Genomic DNA, 23,340 nt, shown 5'->3' with positions numbered 1-23,340 from the left:
CACACACATTACCAGTAAACTAAGCTCGCTCAATGTCATTCCCAAGGAAATTGGACACTGTGGATCCGTGATCTACAAAAATAGAAAAATAACAGCTATGTATTTCTTCTGCTGCAAACAGATATATCACTTGATTCAAGTTGACTGAAATCCTGACCTGCCCTGAGAATCTTCCTTTGCTTAATTATTCTAGATGAAGCATTCTTGGAATATCTAAGTTGGGCCAAAACTAATATGGCTGCAGTTTCAAGAGTTAGGACTTCAACTGAAGCTGACAATTTCCTTTTGGCTTATAAAATCTTCATTAGGAAAGAATTACGAACTATAGAGTACCACATCTCAGTCAGCTATATCATTTTGACTTCCACCCTTATAAACCTAGTGTCTCTGGAAATAGTCTCAAAATAGGTTTGAGAAATATTCTTTATCTAATGCTTTTCTTTCACATTGAATTACCTCATCACAAACTGCTGCAGCATTTTCCTAAAGGAAGCTCGAAGGAGGCTAGAATAATACCAGTTTGGTTCACATAACCATTCATATTTATGAGCTAAGTGGTTCCAACAATTCACTTCCTTTCTAACCTGTAAACCCATCAGTATCTGTCTTCCAAACCTTACCCAGGACACTGAAAAATTCTGCACATCATCTGCACACAGTAACATAAGAAGAACAGCCATTATCTACAGATAACGAGCAAGGCAATACTGGACAAGGCAAAAAAAGAGAATATATATTTCAAAGATCCAAAATATTTGATTGTCAGTCATATCTGAAGTACTTTATCTGAAGAGGTGCAGAAGAAACCACAGCAACTTTCTCATGATGGCAGAAAACAGTTTCTCTCTATGGACTAAACAATCATGACTGCACTAGAGCCCAATATAAAATGAAAAGAGTGTGTTCCAGATACTTACATCATCTTCGTATTTCACATGAATGCCTGTGATTTTGACTTGCACATTTTTGATAACTTGAGTTGCAAGCTTTTCTAAGAAAGTATCTTTCTTCTCCACCTTCGGCTTGTCTAAAACAGTAAGTTTTAAACAGTCAGATTTCAATGCAGTTGTTGCATCTGGAGTTTAACCACACCAACCAGCTACACTCATGTACATTTAAAGTTTATTTTAAGGTGAATTCTTGACTTTAAGGTATTTTTATTTAGATTACATATTTTCATTTTTTTCCTTTCCTGTACATCCATATCCTGAAGACATGATGGTAGCTCTGAGTACACAACACAACCATAAGAAAATTTATCTCTAAGTTTCAGTCAAAGCAGTTTAGCTTACAGCAAGTTCTAGTTTAATATACTTCTCCCCACTCCTTCCAAGGTAAAATGTTCTCTCAAGAGTCCCTCAGCAATTAACTGTGAGTTTCAACAAGCAAATCAGTAAAATAGCGTGCTTTAGCACAACATACTCTTGAATAACCAGGGGAAGGTAATACTTGCACAAAAGACCAGTCCATTACAGGCTTTTAAACAACATTCTCTAAGAAAGTTAAAAAGCTGGAATAACAGAAGTGAAAAGAAATACTCCATTTCTTAGACTCTGAAATATTCCATTTCTTCCATGCACTTATACTGTAACCATCTAAGCTAGGTCCATATCAGACTTTGTTATTCCATGTAGTGATACTTGAACTTATGCTGAACAAGAGAAGGTAGCAGAAGTTAAATATTCAGAGAAGTTCAGCATTCTACCCACAACAAACGTGCACATGCCGAGATAGTGACAATATTTACAATCCCTCATTACTTAATAACTCTAAAAATATTATCTAAGGCTGAGCATCTTGACATTTTACTAAAATATGTCTAGATGAGCTGTTTGTTCTCTATCTTCACAGCTCCCTTGCCTTGCTCAATATTCACCTTCCAAAGTGGCTATCCCAGAGAATGCCACTAATCAGCCTGCCAAGCTTGTACATCTTTGTTGGAAATGCTACACACAGCTTAAGTTGAAGAAACATCTTGCTACAAACATTGGGATTGTTTTTTTCCCTAAGCTGTAAGGGAGGTTCAGGAGATTCCTTTAAGAATGAAAAGACTTGACTACTGAACACTGATAGAATACTATTTTAGTCAAGAGAGTATTTGATATCTGGCCGTGGCAGGGGGGTTGGAACTAGATGATCTTAAGGTCCTTTCCAAACCTAATGATTCTATGATTCTATATCTAGTAAAAAAAGTAGTCAGAAGCTCAAAAGAAACCAAAACATTACACCACTTCTACATGCAGCTCACATTTCCTCCTGTTTATTTCACAACTCCCACTCTCTAGCAAAAGAAGCAAACACAATAATGGGGGGGGGGGAGAAGGCAGAAGTGCGTATCGAAGCTTTGTAACTTTCAACTACAAGCAGGAAACCCATCAATATTTTTCCAGCCAGGTGCAGCTACCAACACCAGAAGTCTGATACCTTAGAAAGTTTATGTAAGGACCCCACAAAGCTCTTACTCCAATTATAAGCCTATGCTGCAGCTTCTTCAAGACCAAATACTTAACGATACAACCACGTGGGATAAAGCAACCCAGTATTAGTATGTGACTAGGACTGAAGACCTGCACAGTTTGGTACTTATAGACAATGATGATCCTCTTGGGAAAAAAAACATTAATTTCATTGTGCTTGAAGTATCAGTCATCACACTATGTTAGCTATTTAGAAGAGAAGCTAAAAGGTGCTGAAAAAACTCTACTGCTGTACCATCAGATGGTACATCAGTACTGCTGTACATCAGATTTACTTTACATAGGTGTTACTGGAACAGTTACATAGGTGTTACTGGAATATTTACATAGATGTTACCAGAATATTACAAAGAATTAAACAAAGAGATCTTTCCACACACAGTTTTTCCAGCAGTCACAGCAAAGTGCCACTAATCAGCCTACCAAATGTGTACACTTCTGTTGGAAATGCTAGAGATAGCTCAAGTTGGAGAAACAAGCACAGCTAGCTAAGCAGAGAGAAACAAGGATCCAGAGAACAGATAAACAGCAGAAGAGCTCTCTCCAATTTACATCCTCTTTCAAACAGGAGGAAAACAAAAGGTATCACTGGATGTACATCCAAGCCTAAGAAAACCTAATCCAAACAGAAAGAGAAAAGAAAAAAGTCTTTAAAAAAGTTAAACACCATAAGTTTTACCCACCTTTTGAGTGATCACGACCTTTAAAGGGTCTCTTAAAATGCTTTTTATACTTTTTACGCTTACGTCCTTTTTCAGTGCAAGCAATTTTTTGGGAAAAGGATAAAACTCAAGTTAGTAAAGCAGAAGTGTAAGAAAGCATAAGAAAAGATGGAAGAAAGTTTAGCTTGTTTTAAAGCAGAATGCCTTAGTGAGGTCTCATTAAAAGCTTTAAAAGACTTTCAGATCTGTTAAGGAAGTAATCAGCTACTTCTCATAGCACAGAGCTTAATTTTTCCTAATTTTTCCTAATTCATATATACCTACCTTTCAAGCAAGCAATTGGAGCCTTGCTTACACACACACACACACACACACACCCCCCGCTGTTTTTTTTTCCAAGTCACCAAAGTTCAAAGTCCAGGTAAACTAAGTGACCAGTAAAAACTAGACTAAGTATCCACATTTCTACTGGATCAATCATCCTGTCTATTATAAGGTCAAGCCATTTAAACATAATGTCTGAAGAGTTCAACGAATTACAAATAATCACCAGGCTTCTCAGCAAATACATACCCAGACTTCTTCAGGAGTGCATTGCTTAACACAATTCCAGATCACATATGGTCAAAAGAGAGATAAAAACAGAGCCATGACTGCTTATTAGAAAGCCTGGGGAAGAAGCCTTTCAGTGATTTGTTTGGTTTTTATTTAATGCCCTCAGGCAGGTAATTGTCATAACTGAACAGTTAATAATATAAAAAAAGAAAAAAAAGAAAAACATGGAAGTTTACATCCAAAAGAGACCTCTACCATACAAGGGCACAACCTCCAAGTTAAAATATTTGAGATGTACATGGAAACCCAACAAGCACTCTTCAATATGACTCTCATGTAAATCACCAGTATGGTATCAAAGTAATGTGAAAGAACAATAGAGTAACTGCAGAAAAGGCATAGAAAAATTATGGCTCTTTAAAAGCTTTATATGAAACCAAATATATTATTTACACACAAATTACAACCCAGGCAGTCACAACCATTTCATGGATTATTGTTCATATATTTGCACATTACTAACTTTGGTGAGTTGCATTGTTTCTTTTCCCTCTCTGGCCATGTAGGGGTAAAAGAACTGGGCAATAGGGCTGCTGGTGCTTAACTTTAAGAGGTTGCAGCATGATAAGGGTGTATCCCACTAAAACAAGAAGGAAGCAAGTGCAGTAGTCTATGTCTGGGCAACAGCTTTATCTTTATGTAATTTGCATGCCTGTTCAAACAAAGAACAAAGTGCCTGCCAAGACCTCAACCTGTCTTGCAAGTAAGGTGATCACCCTATAAAGAGAAACTATGCCAAAGAGAAGCAACATTTTCTTCTGCATATTTCCTTTTAACACTACAAGTAATCCTCTATAAATGATATTTGTGAAAGACAGCACCCTGCCCTTACTGTTGATTTTGTATTTCTAAGACCTTCATTCCCATGTATGAGAAAACCAAGGCACTACAATTTTCCTCTTGACTACCCTAAGCCATTACTATAGAGAAACTAACTGCATGGGTTTATGTGTGTTCTAAACCTGCACTCAGATAAAAGCCCGCTAAGTAATATGGGCTAAGAATAAATTTCTGAAAACTTGTCTCAAGACAGGAGTATAGCAGACACAACATAGTAACAGTTCCTCTAAATTTCAATGGAAAATCTTTACTTGTCTAACTTCAGAGCAGTCCAAATAAACAGAACCAGGGGAAAAAAGCATGCTAAATGCCCTCAATTTGCTACGGTTCATTTTGCTGGTCCATGGCTTTAAGACAGACTGAACTTCCAATGTCTTAAGCCCAGACACTCCGACAGTAATTACCCTCTATTCTCAAAACACCTAAAGATAGTGTTCTAAAACTACAGTAGAATGTTATTAGCATTTTATAACATTCTTGACCTCAATGTGGCTAATGGAAATCTTTCTAAATGGCACCAAAGTCTTTTTCAACAGCCATTCAATTAAGACAGGACTTGTCATTGCAAGTTTCCTCTTGAATCCACAGTCATTAAAATCTTATTACTAGAACCACCAATATGTGGATGATGACCAAATAAGTATCATTTCCTCGTTTCAATGTCTGGGTATTTTGGGAGGGGTTGTTTTTATGTGCAAAATATAACTAACCATGCATACCCACCAGGCTTGGTGTCCTTGTAAATCAGACTCTCCAACCCATACAAGGAATCTTGTGAATGAGTGCCTTGGTCCACATGGCAGCAAATAACCAAAAAAATGCATTTTGTTTAAAAGAAGGAAAGCAGTTCCCAATTTAATATTAAGTTTTTAAAACTTCTATGACACGTTAGTATTTCCAGTACAGTACCTGACAGCCAGTCACTTCAGAATATCAAGTCTCACACATTATCTACATAGACAAATTATGCAATTTTCATTTTACTCATAACCAGCCAAAGAAAACTGCTGCAAGCTTTGGTCTCCATACATGACTTTTCACACTGACAGATTTTAATAACTTGGAAAACAAAAAATGTTTTGCCAGCTCAGGTCAGCAGAGCTTGTTATCCTTTCCCCATCAGACTACACTAAACACACAGTGACATGACTATTTTACTCAATATTTGAACAGCATGTCTAAAGAAAATATCCCCAGGACTGTTTATGCAAGGAAACTCAAATAAATGCAGGTGCTGATACAAGGTTCTAAACACACTAAGGTAAGCTGAGTACTAACCAGAAAAGCAAATATTGCTGAGAATTCATGGACACTGGCAACTTTCTATTCAATGTATTTCCTAGGTTTTCACCAACTATTGTGTTCTTGAAAGTGTACAGGAAGAGCTGAATTTCTTAGTTTATGGTGCAGCAGAGCAACTTGGATCCTAAGACTTCTGCAAAAGCAAGGGATTTGCTCATGCAAGAACTATACAAGCACCCCTCAGTACAATATTCTAGTACACCAGAAACACAAATATCTATCACTGAGATACCACAAAATATCTCAAGTTGGGAAGGACCTATAAGGATCTTGCTTGCAGCGTGACTGAGAGGATAACTAGAGTTCAGAAGAATTCAATGTGAATGTTCCTCTAGCTTTCCCTTCACAAGGATGAAAGTTTAAAACTGCAAAACATGACTGAATCTAATTCTAGTTCTTTATACAAGGAGTTGAGCTCCTGAGGTATCATTTTACATGATTCCCCACTCCCCCCCAAAAAAAAAAAAAATTTAAAATCCTCACAAATGCTGAATGCATTAAGTTTCTTTCAAAAACGATGACAGTCACAGGCACACAGACTCACTCTTAACTTTATGAAATTCCAGAACTGGAACTCCTCAAGCAGTACTCATTAGGCTAAACTTTTCTCATTGTATTATCTCTTCATCCCATTGCTACTAGTGCAAAGAATAATGGCTGAAGCATTGGTACTTTACAGTATCCATGTCCTACATAACCAAGGTTAAACTTCTATGAACATTCCTTTGCCCCAGTATAAAGTATGGCTGCAAAATTCATCAACTTAAGTTGTCTTAGCTCTCATACAGTTTCTGGCACATTAAAGACAAGAAATAAAGCAAGGATTCTCTAAACAGATTGCCACATTGCTATTTGAAGTAAACTGCAAATGTAAATCAACTAGCAAAGCAGAAACAAGGCAGTAAATAAATGAAGAGATTACAATCAAACTCTCTTTTTCAAGTGTTCCGTGCTTCATTTCATCTTCAGTAACTTTTCCAAGGCAAGTAATTTGCAGCATTACATGAATTGTAAAGATGCATCTTAAGAACCATTATACCACCCAACAAACAGGTCTCACTTCAGACAAAAACTTCAGTAATAACGTTTTCCTCTATCATAGGCAGTTACCTGTCATTGGTTTAGAGCTTGGCTTCTGTTCAAAGAAGCCAGTCGTATACTGTAATTGCTACAGATATTTGTTACAACAAAGAATAACCCCACCACAAATCAGGTTAACTGGAGTGAAATTATCAATTATTTTATCTTATAATTGAAAGTTGAAAATTTTTAATGACCTAGGTCAAAATTTTCTTATGTTAAATTGTGTTCTTGTGTCATAAATTATTTCCTGCTCAAGACAGTCTCATTTCTCAAGCCAGTCAAAATGCAGTATATCATAAAAGGACAGCAGAAACTGATATGAAAGTAGTATTCTTGCAAACTTTACCACTATCCTTAGATAAACATCTATTACCAAATCTCTAAAGCAATATAACAACATCAGCCTCATGTAATGCAATTTCCATCTTTGGTCCTGTTTCCCTATAGCTTTAAGAAAAAAAGGAAAAGAAAAAAACAAAGACATACCAGACTATCAAATTCCCATTTCCAATGGAAGCTGACTGGATAAATGAGTGGTAAAAGTAAATAAATAACATTTCTTTCAAGCCTTACAGGAAAAAGGTTTTTCAAAGCACTGCAGTAAGATTAGCCAGACACTTGAAAAAACAAAATTCATTATGTCAGTCACAAAAAAGAACAAAAAGAATAGCACATTAAGTCCTCAAATTCCAGTGGATATTTGTATTAGTAACTCAGTACCTTTCTCTGCTGCTTTCTGCAAGGCTTCCTCAATTCTTGCCAGTTCCTTTTGTTTATTATCCTGTAAGTATTTTTCTTCCTTCTCTGCATCATATTTAATGCCTGTAAGCCAAGTTGTGACAGCTTTAATCCTAAATTTCAAGTTACATAAATGTATAATCAAGAAATGCATGCCACATATTCAACATGATGTTGCAAAAAACCTTGCGATAAAGGCTATTCTAGGTTTAATTGCTGAAAGCTGCATCCAGCCTCTAAAATAGTTAATTTTTACACAGCAAAATACAGAATGATCACACCAACAGTCCAATATTAATTCATAACAGAATCTTTCCTTGGAAATTCAGGGCCTCCAGTGTGATCTGTGCAATATCCCGCAGGTTTGTAAGTTCTACTACATGTATATTTAACACCCTAGAAACTTGCAAGTTTTCTTAACACAACAGAGGTTCTGATTTCAGAGAAAACTAATCTAGCTCTTTGATCCTCTTCCCTCTCCCTAAAAACAGTTCTAATGGAATTTCTACTTTCAACTGCTCTCAGTTAGAAGCAGAAGAACAGTACCATGCAACAGCTAAAAGACCCAAGCCATGCCAGAAAAGTGGATTCAGAATAAGCACACTTCAGAGGAAACCTGGCTGTTGTCTTAAACTTGGAATGGATACAACCAAGGATTTACATAAAAGCAACAGGGGCTGTTTTCTCCCACCCCTCTTCCACTAACTTTTGCATAGAAAAAGCATTTGTACATAAATTTCCCTGAGGGAACAGAACATATAAATGGCATCTTACATGAACTACTTGCTATTATGTATATGCATCTACAGGGTACCCTTTGATATTTTTCTTTTCCATTAAATTGTGCTGTTGAAGAATTTACGTACTTGCTCCAGGAACTATTAGAAGATACAAGCCTTCCAGAGTTGCAACAACCGCCTCACCATAGAGATTTTTCCAAGGAATCTTCAGAGTAAGTTTATCTAAACAAAGCAGATACAGTTAATCAAAACCAAAATCTACACTGTTGTCCATGCAACACCTCGGACATCAAAGAGCATTAGCCCTGTATCTTGACGTCCTAAACAGGAGGCAAGCAGAAACCATATGGGCCTAAACATTTTATAAAGTCCTTGAAGTGATAAAAAGCATGCAGAGAAAATATAAACAACAGCTATAAGCAAGAAAATACAGTTTGAGTCAGAAGACTTCAGCTCAAAACTTGAGATCATGACTAGAGTTCAGTTCACTGGGATGAATGCGATTTTCCCAGGGAAGTAGAAATACAACACACATTCATCTCCAACAAATATTTCATGTGAAAAAGCAATGCAGGGAATTTTTTTTTTTTTTAAAAAGCATACATCTGAGAGTCCCTAAACCCTTGACATGTTTGCCAGTCTCAGAAATCTTACTTAAATTCTTCATATTTCTTATCTGTCCTTTAAAGAGCCATACGCATTCTGCCCATGCTGAACAGCTCTCTTGATCAACCATGTACCCGGAAAAAACCTCTCAGACAGGTTTTTCATAGCAGCTGGTAAAGTTACACAAACAGGGTTTGCCAGATAACATTTTATGATTTATCCAGGGCAGTTACATTGGACTTTAGCATGTTTCAACAGCACATAAGAGATCATTTAAGAAACCTTAATGAAAGAAGCAGGACTCAGGTCAGAGGCAGGACTGACCTTTAGGCCTATAACTAACGTTTCCATTTCAACAATTCCATTGAAGCAAAAACTTACCTATCTGACCAACTTTTATTCTAAAAGGTATATCCAGTTCACTCTGTACAGAAAAAAGAGAAAAAAAAAAAAAAAGAAAAAAAAGAAGAAACATTGAAGAGATCCATGTATTTTAAAGATAAGCTGGTTTATACAGCAAAATTACTATCTTCTGTTACAACGATTTACCCAGAACTGAAGATGCAGAACAGAAACAGTTCTACAAACAACAGACTTAACTATTCAGCAATACTCACATGAACTCAGGAATTCAGAAATGCAGTTAAGGCTTGTAGAAAGCCTCAAAACAAAGAATTTACACATTTCTGGCAATTCTCTCCAAGTATGATAATATTTTCATTCCAAAGGTTACTAAAGAGTAAAATTTTATCCATATACAAGAATTTGCATTTTATATTTTTTATTAATTTGCCACATAGGTCTTTTGCTTTTAATAACAGCATTTAGTATTTACAAACATATAAAAAGCCTTGCTAACAGTACTGAGAAAATCTCTGCAAAATGCCTACCAAACATCAAGATACGCTCACAAATGAGAAACATGTTATTATTACCATCAATTACCATCAATTTAAATCTCACAAAGTATCTCTCCTTTCAGCAAAAGCAAGAATGTAACCATAGGAATATCAAGAACATAAAAGGAGAGGCAAAGTAAAGAGGGAGCATGAGAAAATAAGTGGAAATATTACGAAGTGAACACATTAAGCTTCCAGAAATGTCTACCACATCAGTATTCTTTTCAAACAAGTTAACCACAGTTCAAAGACCTGAGGATAAATCTTAACCCCAAAGATTATAAAAAGCAAACCCATTTTCCCAAAAGAGATGGATGCTAACCACTTCTCTCTTCCCTTGTACTAGAAAACAACCTTGACCACTTTGCCAACAACTTAAAATAATTTAAAAGGGCTGCTCCAAACAAGAAATTAACATTTCTGCCAGATTGGCAAAGTTTTTAAGTAGGATTCTGAGCTGCACTTAGGAGCCTCTCATCAACCTTTTTAATTAAAAGTGATTAAATGTGTGACACTTCCACAGATTATTCTTTTTTGGTACCTTGAAGAAAGAACTGAAAAGCAAGAGCTATGGAATATTTTAACCACGTTCTGCTTGTAACTGCATAGTCCTAGAAACTTTTCATAAAGCTTTAGATTTCTCATGGTCACAACTATTCTTCAGTACTTCCCAAATATTCCTTCCTGCAGGCTGCTACATGTTAAAAATCTGGTCAATAAACTTAACCGGAAGCTTTCTGCTCAGTTTGATTGGTTTTGGTTGCTTTTTTTTTTTAATATATCAGAAGAGAGAAAGCAAATAGACTCACTTAAAATAGTTTGATCTCCAAACTTTCTTTTTAGTGGTAAGAACAGACATTAAGAAGAAGCTGAAACAAACTGTGACAGCAAAGAAAGATCTCTGCTTTTAATAAAGTCAGAAGGAGAAGACTGCTCCACCAACTAAATCTACTTCATTTAATACTGTATTAATGGCCTATAAATTAAAACCATGGGAGCACTGTGGGCTGATGTTAACACAACAAAAAGATGATTTACTGAAAATAGTTCAAGACTATAACTAAGAAGAAACATGCAATATTAGCTTTGAAGATTTTAAAAGCTGGATACTGGATACAAACTGACAAATAAAGAAGCTCAGATTTTAAGCTTTTTGAAGCTTATAAGCTCAGAAATAGGTAAAAATTTCTAAGGAGCCTAGATCAGTCTGTCATCAGCCATTTTTCATTATAATTGAAAAAAAAAAAAAAAGAAGGATAAAGCTGAAGAAATCCATTGGAAAGAATTCATTACTATCATAAGTTTTTAACAAAGTAAAAAAGGAACATTAAGAGCAACTACCCCATTATACTTCTGCACTTTTATAAGTGAAGTCACACAAAACAGAACAAAAGCCTCGAAAGAGAGAAGTACATTATTTCACGGAATGACACTTCAGCAATGTGTCAGCAAACTCTTTTTCTAACATGTTTTGCGGAAAATAATAGTTAAATGGTTACTTTTTCAAGATTAATAAGAATTCATTTGTAAAACAATTTTGCACAATTTTACTTCAGAAATCTTACACTAATCTTGTTCAGTTGACTTTGCATGAGCTGAAGGCTAAATTCTGAGAAAGGTCTGACAAACCTCCATTTTAATTAAATGCTCTTTTATTATGACCAAGGAAAAAAAAGCCACTTTCAGCGAGCATAACACTAAAACTAACAATTTGCTCATCTCCCTTTTCCTTAGGAATTCCTTCTGTCACATTTGTAAAGTCCAGTATCTACATACAAAAATCAAAAGTTAGTAATTTTCTAGTGGAAAACCTCAAAAGGAAAACAAAACCAGTCCAGACAGCAGCAGACAGGCAAACTAGGACAGAAAAAGTTGCACCATATCATATTCCTTTAATCTCTTCTTTTTCAGGAAGGTATAGGTACTTCTGTAAAAATGGTGTTCAACATCAACCTTCCATTAATTACTTTTGCATAGAAATCTAATAAATTGCAATTGGAAAGCAGTCAGAAACATCCCTTAGTTTTAGTTCTTGAATTTGCCTCAGCTCGCTCTCAGCTCTGGTCAGTCACACAAAAGACTCTGCATTTTTGTAAGTCAGAACTCCTAGAAGCATAATCAACTATCACAAGAAAGAAAGATGGGTACAAAGCAGATAACACGTTCTTCCTTCCTTTTTTTTAACTACCAGATTATGAAGATACTTGTGTCAAAACTTTTCGAATACAACAACGTTATCTGGAATTGATGAAAAGGGCAGGTAAAATATGAAACTTCAGAACAATGAAGAGAAAACAACAGTTAGGCCATACAAAGATCCAACAGGTTTTCAGTTCACAGAAGAGTAATACTTCTCTTTATTGAAATCTGAAGCACACTAAAAGCTGCAGTGAGATTCTCTCAGTTGCACAGGTGTTTATTAGCTCAATTAAAGAACATTAAAATCAGTCAAGTTCTTTCTTCAGGTAAGAACATGAGTACTAACGCAATTTATTTCTTGTTTTTCCTTCACTCCATCACTCTGATTTTGAATGGAGCATTTGAATAACCATATTTACTTTCACATAGTACACATCTTACTGCCTGCCAGTTTTAATATGCATCAATTTACACAGAACATCATAAAAATAAAGTTTCAATCCCATCAACTGATGTAGAAGGATTAATTTATTCTCCCTTCATTCCCACACCAATAACTGAGAAAGGAACCACTGTGTTTCAGAAGACTTCAATTCTCAGAAGATCAACCAATTTGCACAAGTTGTACCTTGAAAAATCCATTTATTCAAGCAAAGCTGGGGAAAAAGAAAAAAAAAAAAGTGCATATATAGGCCTATGCCAGCCCATTAGATCTAGTACATCGTTCAGAAACATAAAAACATCTATTGTATGGACATAAAAGTGCAGAAAAAAGATCTCCCCAAGAGCCTTCTCCAGGCTGAACCAGCCCAGCTCTTCCAGCCTGACTCCAGAGCAGAGTTGCTCCAGCCCTTGCAGCATCTTAGTGGCCTCCTCTGGACTCCCTCCAACAGCTCTCTTGTGGTGTTGCCCCAGAGCTAGATGCAGGACTGCAGGGGAGTCCTCATGAGAGCCAAGGAGGAGAACCCCTCTTCAACCTGCTGGCCATGTTCCTTTTGATGCATGCTTTTAAATATCTTACCATTTCAAGCCTCAAATAGTAGAACAGGTTCTATCTGCATGCATGGATAACATGGAAAAACTTCAAAATCCTATTGCTAAGTTCTCTTCTAGAGGAGTACACATCGTTTTAACCACAGCTTCTTTTCTTTCGTTGTTCAAGTAATGAGCAAAATTAGAAGCAATTAAGTAAGGACTTACTTCCAATGACCAGTAAAGAATTCATACTGCGCAACATGAGACTACACTAATATTTTACCCTATAGACCCATAAAAGCAATTTTAAAATTATTAGAATACTTACTAGTGCATTCTCCTTTATCTGTAAATTGTCAAGTGCCACATTACCTGTTTAGGAGAAAAAGTACAGAACAAGTGGCTACAACTATTAAGTAAATCAGAACAAGAAACACAACTACAACCCTTGCAAGTACACGTTATTAAAATCTGAAAAACTTCGTCCAGATACAGAATAGCACAGTAAATGTCTAATTTGTTAGTTATTAAACACTGATTATTCAGACAAAATTTCATGGATGAAGAGATTACAGATGCCTTAGATGTCTGCATGTTTCTATTCCATTAAATATATGTACAATAATAGGAAATCCTTCTTAGTATTCATTGTGAATGTCCTACCAAGGTAGCGTAGACTAGGAACACTGCATCTTGTTTTTGATTTTAGATAAAAAAAATCATGAATCATAGAGCCACAAAAATATACTATTTTCACAAACACATTAACTGTCATTGGCAGCATAATAGGATTTCCAAAGGGAATGCTTTCACATAGAATTATACTTGAGAAAAGGACATATACCTCTTAGGACTTTAATGCCAGATTCCTCAGAGCTATGTTCCACAATAGAGATACTAGTATTTTATAAATGTTAAATTACTTACTACCATGGCAAAGTCAAAACTAAGATGACACGAAAAGTCTTTGTGTATGGAAGGCATCTAAAATACCCAGACTTCTCTAGACAGTATAGAATCACAGAATCGGCTGGGTTGGAAATACCTTTAAGATTAAGTCCAATCTTTACCCCAGGACCGCTAAATCCGTCACTAAACCATGTCAAACTCCATCAGTACTTCAACTGTTTCTTTGCATGCCTGCAGGGCATCAAACTGACGTGCGGGTGCGCTCACTGAGCACTGCTACTCCACACTATTGCACCGTCACATCTGTTTAATGCATATTGTTTTAGCAGGTGAGAGACACAGCTCGGCAGGCACCACAACCAAGACCTGCCCTCCTCCGGGGGCCGCCATATAGAGTCCACCTCACGCTCCACCACGCCACAGGCAGACCTCAGAGCACGCCTGGGCTTCCACCCAGTGTATTCTCAAGAAAGAGAAGACAAAAAATGGCTTTTTTTTTTTTTCCCTTGCCGACAGATTCCTCCCTCAGAGCACTCGGAGGGCAGCGGCGCGCACCCACACCTCGCCTCAGCGACTGCCACAGCTGGGACCCCAACTTCGTTCTTTCTTCCCCTACAAACTGGAGCCCTGTCACTGTGCTTGGATCTCTCCTGCAGCTTTCCTCGAAGCAACAGCAGGACCCTCCGGCCGCCACCGGGCAGAGGTCAGCGCTGCGGGAAGGGGGGAGCCGCCACAGATCGACCTCAGCTGCCGACCCTCACGAGGAGGGAGGGCGGGAAAGAGACAAGGTGCAGAGGCCACGGGCACAGAGGGGCAGACTGTCTACCACAGTGAGGCGAGCCTGCGGCCACACGCTGACCTTCCGCCGCTCACGACGGGCCGCGGCTCCGCAGTTCTCCCCCTCCTCACTGGGGGAGGCAAAGTACAGACCGACCGCCCCTCAGAGGGGCCGCCGGTGCCTCAGCCCGCCAACCCCTCACGGGGGGACCGCGGCCAACGAAATCCGTTTCCCTCCCACCACCCTCCTCAGGGACAGCAGCGGCCCCGCAGCACCACGGAAGCTACGGGCGGGAGAGCGAAGGGGCTCCTTACCCCCCCATATGCCCAGCTTGAGCTGAGACTTGTTCAGGTTCTCCACATAGTCGCCCAGGAAGCGGTTCAGCAGATCCGCCACCACCGACTCCAGCACCATGTTGGAGGCAGGCTCCGCAGCGTGCGCACCGCGGCCCACCGGTACCGGAGAGCGGCGAGAGGAGGGGGCGGTGTGAACAGCGCCGGGTGCAGCCCCGGCAGTCAGCTGACGGGGCGGGGGCAGCCCGGCGCCTCACGGGGGGCGGAGCCGCGCGCAAGGGGCGAGTGGAGAGAGCGGAGCGGCTGCGCAGCGGTGCTGGGTCGCGGGCTGAGCCTCGGGTGACTGCCGAGGCGAAGGGCCGGAGCGTGGCGGGCAGCCCCGCGCTGGCAGGGCCGGCGGCGCCTCAGAGCCGCGGTGCCGAAGGAGCGCCCTGCGGCGGGCAGCACTCCCGCGCGGTGGTGAGGTGCGGTGTCGCCGGCGGAGCGTGGCCGCAGTCCCCGGTTCCCCTGGTCCTCTTGGAGCGGAAAGGCACCGTGCGCTGAGCGCGGCCACGGAAACCTTCGTTTGTCACCGGCACCCTCTCCCCGCCTCCTCCGCAGCCCGCGCGGTGACTGGAGGCTGATGGGCCTGGCGCCCCTGGGGCGATTCCCGCCCAAAGCTGTGTACACCTGAGGGGCAGCGAGCTCCCCCTGGTGCAAGTGAGGTAAATCCACAGTGCTCTGCTTGTATCTTGGAAATAGCGGGCGGATACATTATCATTCTCATTCCAGTAACAATGTCAAATGCATCTTCAGTTTGTTGAATATGGAATACGCCATAGGATCCAGTCCAGAGCGTGCAAGCAGCACAAGATTATTTAGCACCTTTATTCACATTTTAAGGGACAATTGCCACACCTGTACCCCATTACAGTGCATGTATATGCCTACCTTTCCAGCAAGCATTTTTAAAATGAAGGATTCAGTGGATAAGTCAGATTTATGCCACAAAGACCAGTGTTCAGGCCTGCACTGCCTGTTAAACACAATGGCCCAGATGCAGGTTTGACTGGGGAAGTCGTACTGCTGAATGCTAGAGATGTATGGAAATGCTAAGGAGGTCCACCAGGCTCTCTCCTTGTGCCCTCTGTAAGCCATGTATCAACATAAAAGTGCAAAAAGATGTTACAAAACCACACATAGTTTAAGGAAAAGAAGCTTTTCTCCCCCCACCTATTATGGCAGCTCTTGCCCAAGCACGGAAAGATGCTTTATTAATGCTCAAAATCATCTGAGCATGTTTAATTCTAGTCCTTTTGCAAAACTGGGCTGTGCCTGAAAGGAGGTAAATCAGTTTATGTTGACTTGTTAGTGCTGCCTTTGTTCTTTATGAGAAATGCAGCTGTGGTGGCAACCCCAGAGGTGATTTCAGGGACCCTAAGTCTGTCTCTGTACCTTCAAACTGAGCACGTGGTGATTCTGACAGGATTACTTCAACAGTGTAATCTCAACACTACAGGTTTTTTATATGTGGATGGCATTAAAATTGTCTAAAACTGTGGAAGAATAAGGCATGCTGTGAATTATTTTAAATAAAGCTATCTTTAAAAACACCCAGCATTGACTACAGCCTCTCTAGTAAGTTACAAAGTTATGGAGGGAAGGTGTACAAGGGAGTTGTGAATGCCAGGCACCAGTCCACACCACTTGCATGTGACCACAGACTGCAGTATACTAAGGAGTAATGCTAGTCTGTTCTCTGGAAGACAGGAGTTGTTTATGGACAATTGAGCACACTTTTGCCCCAGTAAATGGGAGTAATGTAACAAGAAGAGGCCAGCTGTTAGGGAAAGGGTTTACAGTTTTAATTCAGAGCTGAGACCCAAAATAATCAACCCCAAACTCTTTTTTTCTCATCTCACAATACAAACTGTCAGCCTCCGAAGACCACTACAGTTATGTGTATCTCTACAGCTAAGGGCTGGACATACATAAAGCTGATTCTATATATGTATATATATATAAAACTGTTTATATTCTAGCGAGTGACTTAGCAGTAATGTTTGTCACAGAGACAAACTGCATTTGGAAGGTTTATTTCTTTCCATCGTAAGAAGAGGTTGCACTGATTTCTAAAATAAAGCTTTTCTTACAGAAGTGTTCCCTGAAATTCCTGAGCAACATGACATTAATTTTATTGAACAAGTGCTCTCATGCCAGTTTCACTGGTTTTCCAAAGTCAAACTCATTCCTGACAATTTTTTTTAATCTTAAGTAACATGTTAATACAACTTCTCTTCTATAATGCCTTAAAAGTTCTTCACCACTTAATTGATTTCTGCATATCCTAGTGTTGAAGTAGAGTTTTAGTCAGAAATTCCTGAATTCTCATTTTATGGTCTATTTAGTTTCAGAGAGGAAGACAAATTGCTAATTAGGGAAAACTATAGAAACTGGCAATTTATGTTTTATTTGTTTCATTCTTTTGTGCAGTGTTGGCTGTTCAAAGTCCTTCCTACCGCAGGAAAGTGGCAATGCAAGCAAACACAACAAGGAGTTGTGAATAGAGCTTCTGCTGCTCTTCTGATAAGTAACAAACTTTCATTTGTGCTTTTTGTTTTATGAAACTTTCAAAGACTTTATCTTATTTTGCTTTTGTATATACAAGCCACAGGTGAATAACTAAGGTCTGAGCAAAAGTACTGGCTAAACAGTGGCAGCTCATGCTCTTAATGTATGTAAATATAAGAACAGTTGTGCAAATTAACGGCATTGCATGTTCTGTATAACAATTATACAATACAGCCAGCATGATATATCCATTTTCTCCTTCATGTTTCATAACAGTCGTAATTTTTGCACAGCAAAACAGAAAGTTAATCACAACTAAAAAGGGTGTTGAAAAACATAATAAAATAGCTTCTATGTGGTTAAATACTTTCCTAACTGACTAAAATGTCTGCCTAAAGAACTCCATGAATTTTTAAAATCTTGTTATAGTATATATTTGAGTAAATTAAATTTCTACTGCTCTTTACAAACGTATTTTCCTACCGAACATGAATATATGACCAAGTGGATCAAAGAATTGCTCCTGAAGTAACATGATTGCTAAGGCACATGAAAAACAACAAGGTGCTTGGTGACAGCCAGCATGGCTTCACTAAGGGGAAATCCCGCCTGACCAATTTGGTGGCCTTCTATGATGGGGCTACGGAACTGATGGACAGGGGTAGTACAGTTGATGTCTTCTACCTGGACTTGTGCAAAGCGTGTGACACTGTCCCACACAACATCCTTGACTCTAAATTGGAGAGACATCAGTTTGATGGATGGACCACTCGGTGGATAAAGAACTGGCTGGGTGCCTGCACACAAAGAGTTGTGGTCAATGGCTCAATGTCCAGCTGGAGACCAGTAATGAGTGGTGTCCCTCAGGGATCATTGTTGGGACCGGTCTTGTTCAGCATCTTTGTCACTGCCATGGACAGTGGGATTGAGTGCGCCCTCAGCAAGTTTGCCGATGACACCAAGCTGTGTGGTTCAGTTGATACGTTGGAGGGAAGGAATGCCATCCAGAGGGACCTCAACACACTTGTGAGGTGGGCTGATGCCAACCTCATGAAATTTAACCATGCCAAGTGCAAGGTCCTACACCTGGGTGGGAGCAATCCCAGGCACAGCTACAGGTTGGGCAGAGAAGAGATTCAGAGCAGCCCTGCGGAGAAGGACTCGGGGCTGTTCATTGATGAGAAAATGAACATGAGCCGGCTTCAGTGTGCACTTGCAGTCCAGAAAGCCAACTGTATCCTGGGCTGCATCAAAAGGAGCGTGACCGGCAGGTCGAAGGAGGTGATCCTGCCCCTCTACTCTGCTCTTGTGAGACCTCACCTGGAGTATTGTGTGCAGTTCTGGTGTCCTCAGCATAAAAAGGACATGGAACTGTTGGAACAAGTCCAGAGAAGGGCCACAAGGATGATCAGGGGACTGGAGCACCTCCTGTATGAGGATAGGCTGAGCAAATTGGGGCTGTTCAGCCTGGAGAAGAGAAGGCTGCATGGAGACCTCATAGCAGCCTTCTAGTATCTGAAGGGAGCCTATAGGGTTGCTGGAGAGGGACTCTTCATTAGCGACTGTAGTGATAGGAGAAGGGGTAATGGGTTAAAACTTAAACAGGGGAAGTTTAGATTGGATATAAGGAAGAAGTTCTTTCCTGTTAGGGTGGTGAGGCACTGGAATGGGTTGCCTAGGGTAGTTGTGAATGCTCCATCCCTGGTGGTGTTCAAGGCCAAAGCCTTGGGTGAGATGGTTTAGTGTGAGGTGTCTCTGCCCATGGGGGGGGGGGGGGGAGGGACAAAGAGAAACAACCCCCCAAAAGCCTCATACACAGTTACATGACATAGGAGTTCTGTATTTAGAAGAACAGATACAGGACAAACAGAAATTTTGGTATTTGCTTACCACTGTCTGAATACACAGACAGTGTTCATTTGCCCGTGCGAAAAAACTATGCACTCTGCCCTTTTTTTCTAAATACCAGTATTGAATAGACATGACTGGTTTGATAAATATCAATGGAATCAGTAGTTTCACTCAAAGTCACCAAAACCAACATGTCCTGGTTGATTTGTAGACACTCGTCGTGTATTATTGCAGCACTTCATTAAATGAGAGCATTTTGTGACTCCATCACTGCATAATAATTTGCTAAAAAGAAGACGTAAATACAACACTAACACTTAACTTTGTGCTTTTGCTATTTATGTGGCCTTTTAGGGAAGCCTTTACAAAAAATAAAGCCTAAAAAAACCCAGAAAAGCTGTACTGAAAGTATCAGTTAAAGCTTCAGTTTTATGAATAGAAATACACATTGCAACAACAAATACTTGTTTACTGTTGCCTGTTACACAATCTTGCATGCATAAATAAATAATAGCAATTCTCATGCTAATCTGAGGTGGCTTGATAGCTCAATAACCAAGCTATCTTCTATTTTACTGCATTAATATTACAAAATCTCCAGCTCCTACCATCTGACTGTTGGCCAGTGAACAGATGGCAAATTTTATCCACTGTACCTCACTAAACAAGTGCATGCCTATTAGCAGTTGGGAAATCAGCCAGCTAATGGGGCATCAACTCTCATCACAAAGCCTACAGAGAGGAGAGGACTTTGTGATGAGTTAGATCAGGTTGCCAAGAGCTGTGTGTGGACAAGTTTTGAAAATCTCCAAAAGATGGTTATGCCACAGCCTCTCTGAGCAACCTGTTCCTTATCCACCCTGATTATGAGGGGTGTTTCATTCCTTTTAGCTAACGAGAATTTCCCTTGCTGACATTTTTGATTGTTACAGTCCCAGAAGTAACTATGTAATTAAGACACATATTTTTGGACTTAACAGATGGAAGAGATCAGTATTGATGATTTTGCCATATTGCCTTTTCTGAAGAAAAGTTCAGTATTCCATGGAAATAATAGTATTTGATAGTGGTTTTCATTTTATTTACATTTTTATTTAAAATTTTTACAGTAACTCTATTTTTCACTGGTTTTAAGCTTGTTTCTAAGTAGTGCACAGGGGATTTCATTAATGCTGAATGCATTTGCAGAAAATAAGGGGGAAAAAAGGTGTCTCAGCAATTATATCAAATACTAAACACACAAATAACATTACAAGAACTAGAATAGCAGACTAGAATAACCTCTATTACTTAGCAAAATTGGAGTATTTTGCAACACTTATCTCAAGTTACGTTAGCAGTAAGTAAAACCAACGGATCAAGATAGGCTGAGATATCTGAAGTGCTAGCAAGATGCTGACACATAGCTATCTGCTTTCCCTTTTCCCCTGTGACAGCTGAAGACTCAGTTCTCAGTGGAGAGCCTTGAAGAATTCACATCTGCAAAAAGCTGTGATGTTTTTCAGTGCGCCCTCTCTCTGCAATGGAACAATAAAATATGAAACGTTTGCCAGGCGTTAATACGTAAGACCTAAGTGATACACAAACGGAAGCATGTCAGTATATGAAGCCAATGTTAATTTCTTCAGCTGCTAACATCAGGGCACAGCCATTTTACAAATGGACAAAGTTGATCTTTATTCGTAAAAATATCCTCAGTCATCTGGAGAAAACCTGGGTTTGTTTCTCAGGATAACTTAAAGCTAGATATTTTGCCTAAATTCTGACACAATGATTACATTTTTCCCCTATTAAAAATGCCACATCTTTTTCTACATAAATAAATGTGCACCCTTTCCCACTATCCCCCCAAGACAAACCTTGCATTAAACTCTCCTCACTGGCTACTGTGAACAAGTTTTCAGAGAAATCTAGATTTAAAAAATGGCATTCCCACTGCCTGTTGTTAAAAGTCTAGACTCAAGGTTTTTCATAGCTTTCATGTGATGATGAACAAGGACAGCATAGTGTAGATACCTCATAGTAAGAGATAATTCTGTATCCACAAATAAGGATAGCTCCATAGACAGTCTATGACAGGTCGTTTTCAAGGAAGTTTGAAGAATCATTTCCTTTATCTACTGCACCTTATCTGCATCTAAGAGATTTATTAATTAGACTCCGCATTTCTGCATGAAATTTCTAAGCCAAGAGGCTTAGTCTGTCTTACCAATATTGATGACATGCATGTCATACTAAGATTTGAAATACAAATTACATTGCTATCTTTTATCCTGTGCCAGGGATTCTTCAAAAAACAGCTAAGTTCTATCATAAGAAGGATCTAACTTCATTTTTCAGGAGGGCTTTATTCAATGGTATTTCTAGGAATTGGCTGTTTTCAGTGATGTGCTGTGAAGATGAAAAAGCCAGTAGCTATGTAAGAAAATTGATTGAAAAAAAATCCACTTGTTTTGATTAATATGTTGCCTTTGAATGGGAAGGAAGTAATAACAGTATAGTCTGGACCAAACATATTTGCTTTTAAATTATAAGTGTAATTCCATTCACTTGATAAGTACTTACACTTTTAATTGTGAAAGCACACGCAAATATCTATTAATCCAAAGACAAGCCATTTCACTTGCTAAAACTTTCAGTCCTTTGCACATTTGGACATTGGAACAGTCCTCCAGCAAAACCCACTAAGTCATAAATGAGAGATTTGTTCCAGCTAAATTTTCTGAGTGGCTTTTCTGGAAAAGTGCTGACTGATACTGAATGAGATGCTGAGAGGTAGCACAATCACTTATTTATTATCAGCCAAAGTTTGATTTGGAAATAGGAACAGTAGGATGTTGTGCAGTTCCTGTTTAGTAACAGAGTTCATGAATTCCCAGATGTGGAGGTAAGTCTTTAGATAATACAGTAAAGAAAAATTCCAGATATCCCACTTACTATGAACTAAAAAGAGTTTCTTTCTTCTCACAGAAGTCCCTCTTACTCCAGGCATTGCTGAACTACATAGTGTTGCTTTTAGTTAAAACACCATTATCTAAGGAACAGGAAATACAAAATGCTTGCTGTCACCTACTTTTTACAATCTCTATTTATAAGGTGCCCTACAATTTTCAAGATCTTAGTGGAGGCTGAAAACATGAACATGCATTACCTTATTTGCTAAAGCATTACTCCAACTGCACAGTCAGCCAGGAGGTCACCAAGCAGAGCCACTTCTTGAGTCACAGGAAAAAGCTTAAATTAAAAAAACCCTCTCTGAATAAAGCTTGGCTGCTTCCAAAATAAACCTTAAACAGCAGGAATTAGTCCAAACAGCCATTGTCTTCAGATGTTTCTTCTTGGCAGTATTTATCTTTCATGGCAATGCATGTACATTACATAACAACAGAAACACCATGTGTGATTCTTTTGTCTCTTCTGTAAATCTAAACCTGTATTAACACTTAGAACCAATATAGGTACAATATACAAAGTCAACATGTGTTGAGTTACTCCCAGCATTTTGTGTGTCACAGTATTCCTCTCAGCAATTTGTGGCTCAGACCTCTTCATGTTACCTTCATTCAAGAACTAGATGACAACGTAGTTTAGGCAGATAGGTGTCCTGTCTATACAGAATCTAATTGACAAATTCACCGGTGTTGACCTCAGTGCTTATCACTGATCCCAGTGGCTAAGAGCATACCAAATGACATCATGTCCGTAAGCTCTGCCTCAGTGGTCCCAAAAAGACCATGTACACAGCAGCCTCCCCTTCATTAATTGCTGCAGTCAGGCCCCTGGTGTGGGGCAAAGCCAGCTGTCACACTCCCTTGTCTTATGTGTATTCAGCATCAAACTATATCTACCTGGCCAGAGAAAACCCAGGAAAGCAATCCTTACT

At 39.2% G+C, this 23,340-nt stretch overlaps 1 protein-coding gene across 4 annotated transcripts in view; it reads right to left on the bottom strand.

Moving 5' to 3' along the window:
• VPS13C (vacuolar protein sorting 13 homolog C) overlaps positions 1 to 15,289 on the bottom strand; it is an 87,211-nt gene extending 71,922 nt beyond the window's left edge. For 3 of the 4 annotated variants that reach the window (XR_009966226.1, XM_062626321.1, XM_062626337.1), the window contains exons 1-9: positions 15,078 to 15,289; positions 13,405 to 13,448; positions 9,445 to 9,487; positions 8,584 to 8,679; positions 7,700 to 7,801; positions 5,318 to 5,380; positions 3,161 to 3,226; positions 918 to 1,027; positions 13 to 72 (exon numbers count right to left, since the gene is read on the bottom strand). Coding sequence is in view for 3 of the 4 variants with exons in the window: in XM_062626321.1 (XP_062482305.1) it covers positions 13 to 72; positions 918 to 1,027; positions 3,161 to 3,226; positions 5,318 to 5,380; positions 7,700 to 7,801; positions 8,584 to 8,679; positions 9,445 to 9,487; positions 13,405 to 13,448; positions 15,078 to 15,177 (684 nt within the window). In the remaining variant the exon portion in view is untranslated. The remainder of the gene's footprint in view (positions 1 to 12; positions 73 to 917; positions 1,028 to 3,160; positions 3,227 to 5,317; positions 5,381 to 7,699; positions 7,802 to 8,583; positions 8,680 to 9,444; positions 9,488 to 13,404; positions 13,449 to 15,077) is intronic. The other variant, XM_062626329.1, reaches the window with a different exon arrangement.
• Between the last annotated feature and the right edge of the window lie 8,051 nt (positions 15,290 to 23,340).

This window comes from Pezoporus occidentalis, unplaced genomic scaffold (assembly GCF_034315485.1).
Source record: "Pezoporus occidentalis ecotype Australia unplaced genomic scaffold, CSIRO_AGI_Poc_V1 ctg11, whole genome shotgun sequence".
Classification (NCBI taxonomy): domain Eukaryota; kingdom Metazoa; phylum Chordata; class Aves; order Psittaciformes; family Psittacidae; genus Pezoporus; species Pezoporus occidentalis.
The sequence above is the reverse complement of the archived record's forward strand: the minus strand, read 5'-3'. Positions and strand labels throughout refer to the sequence as shown.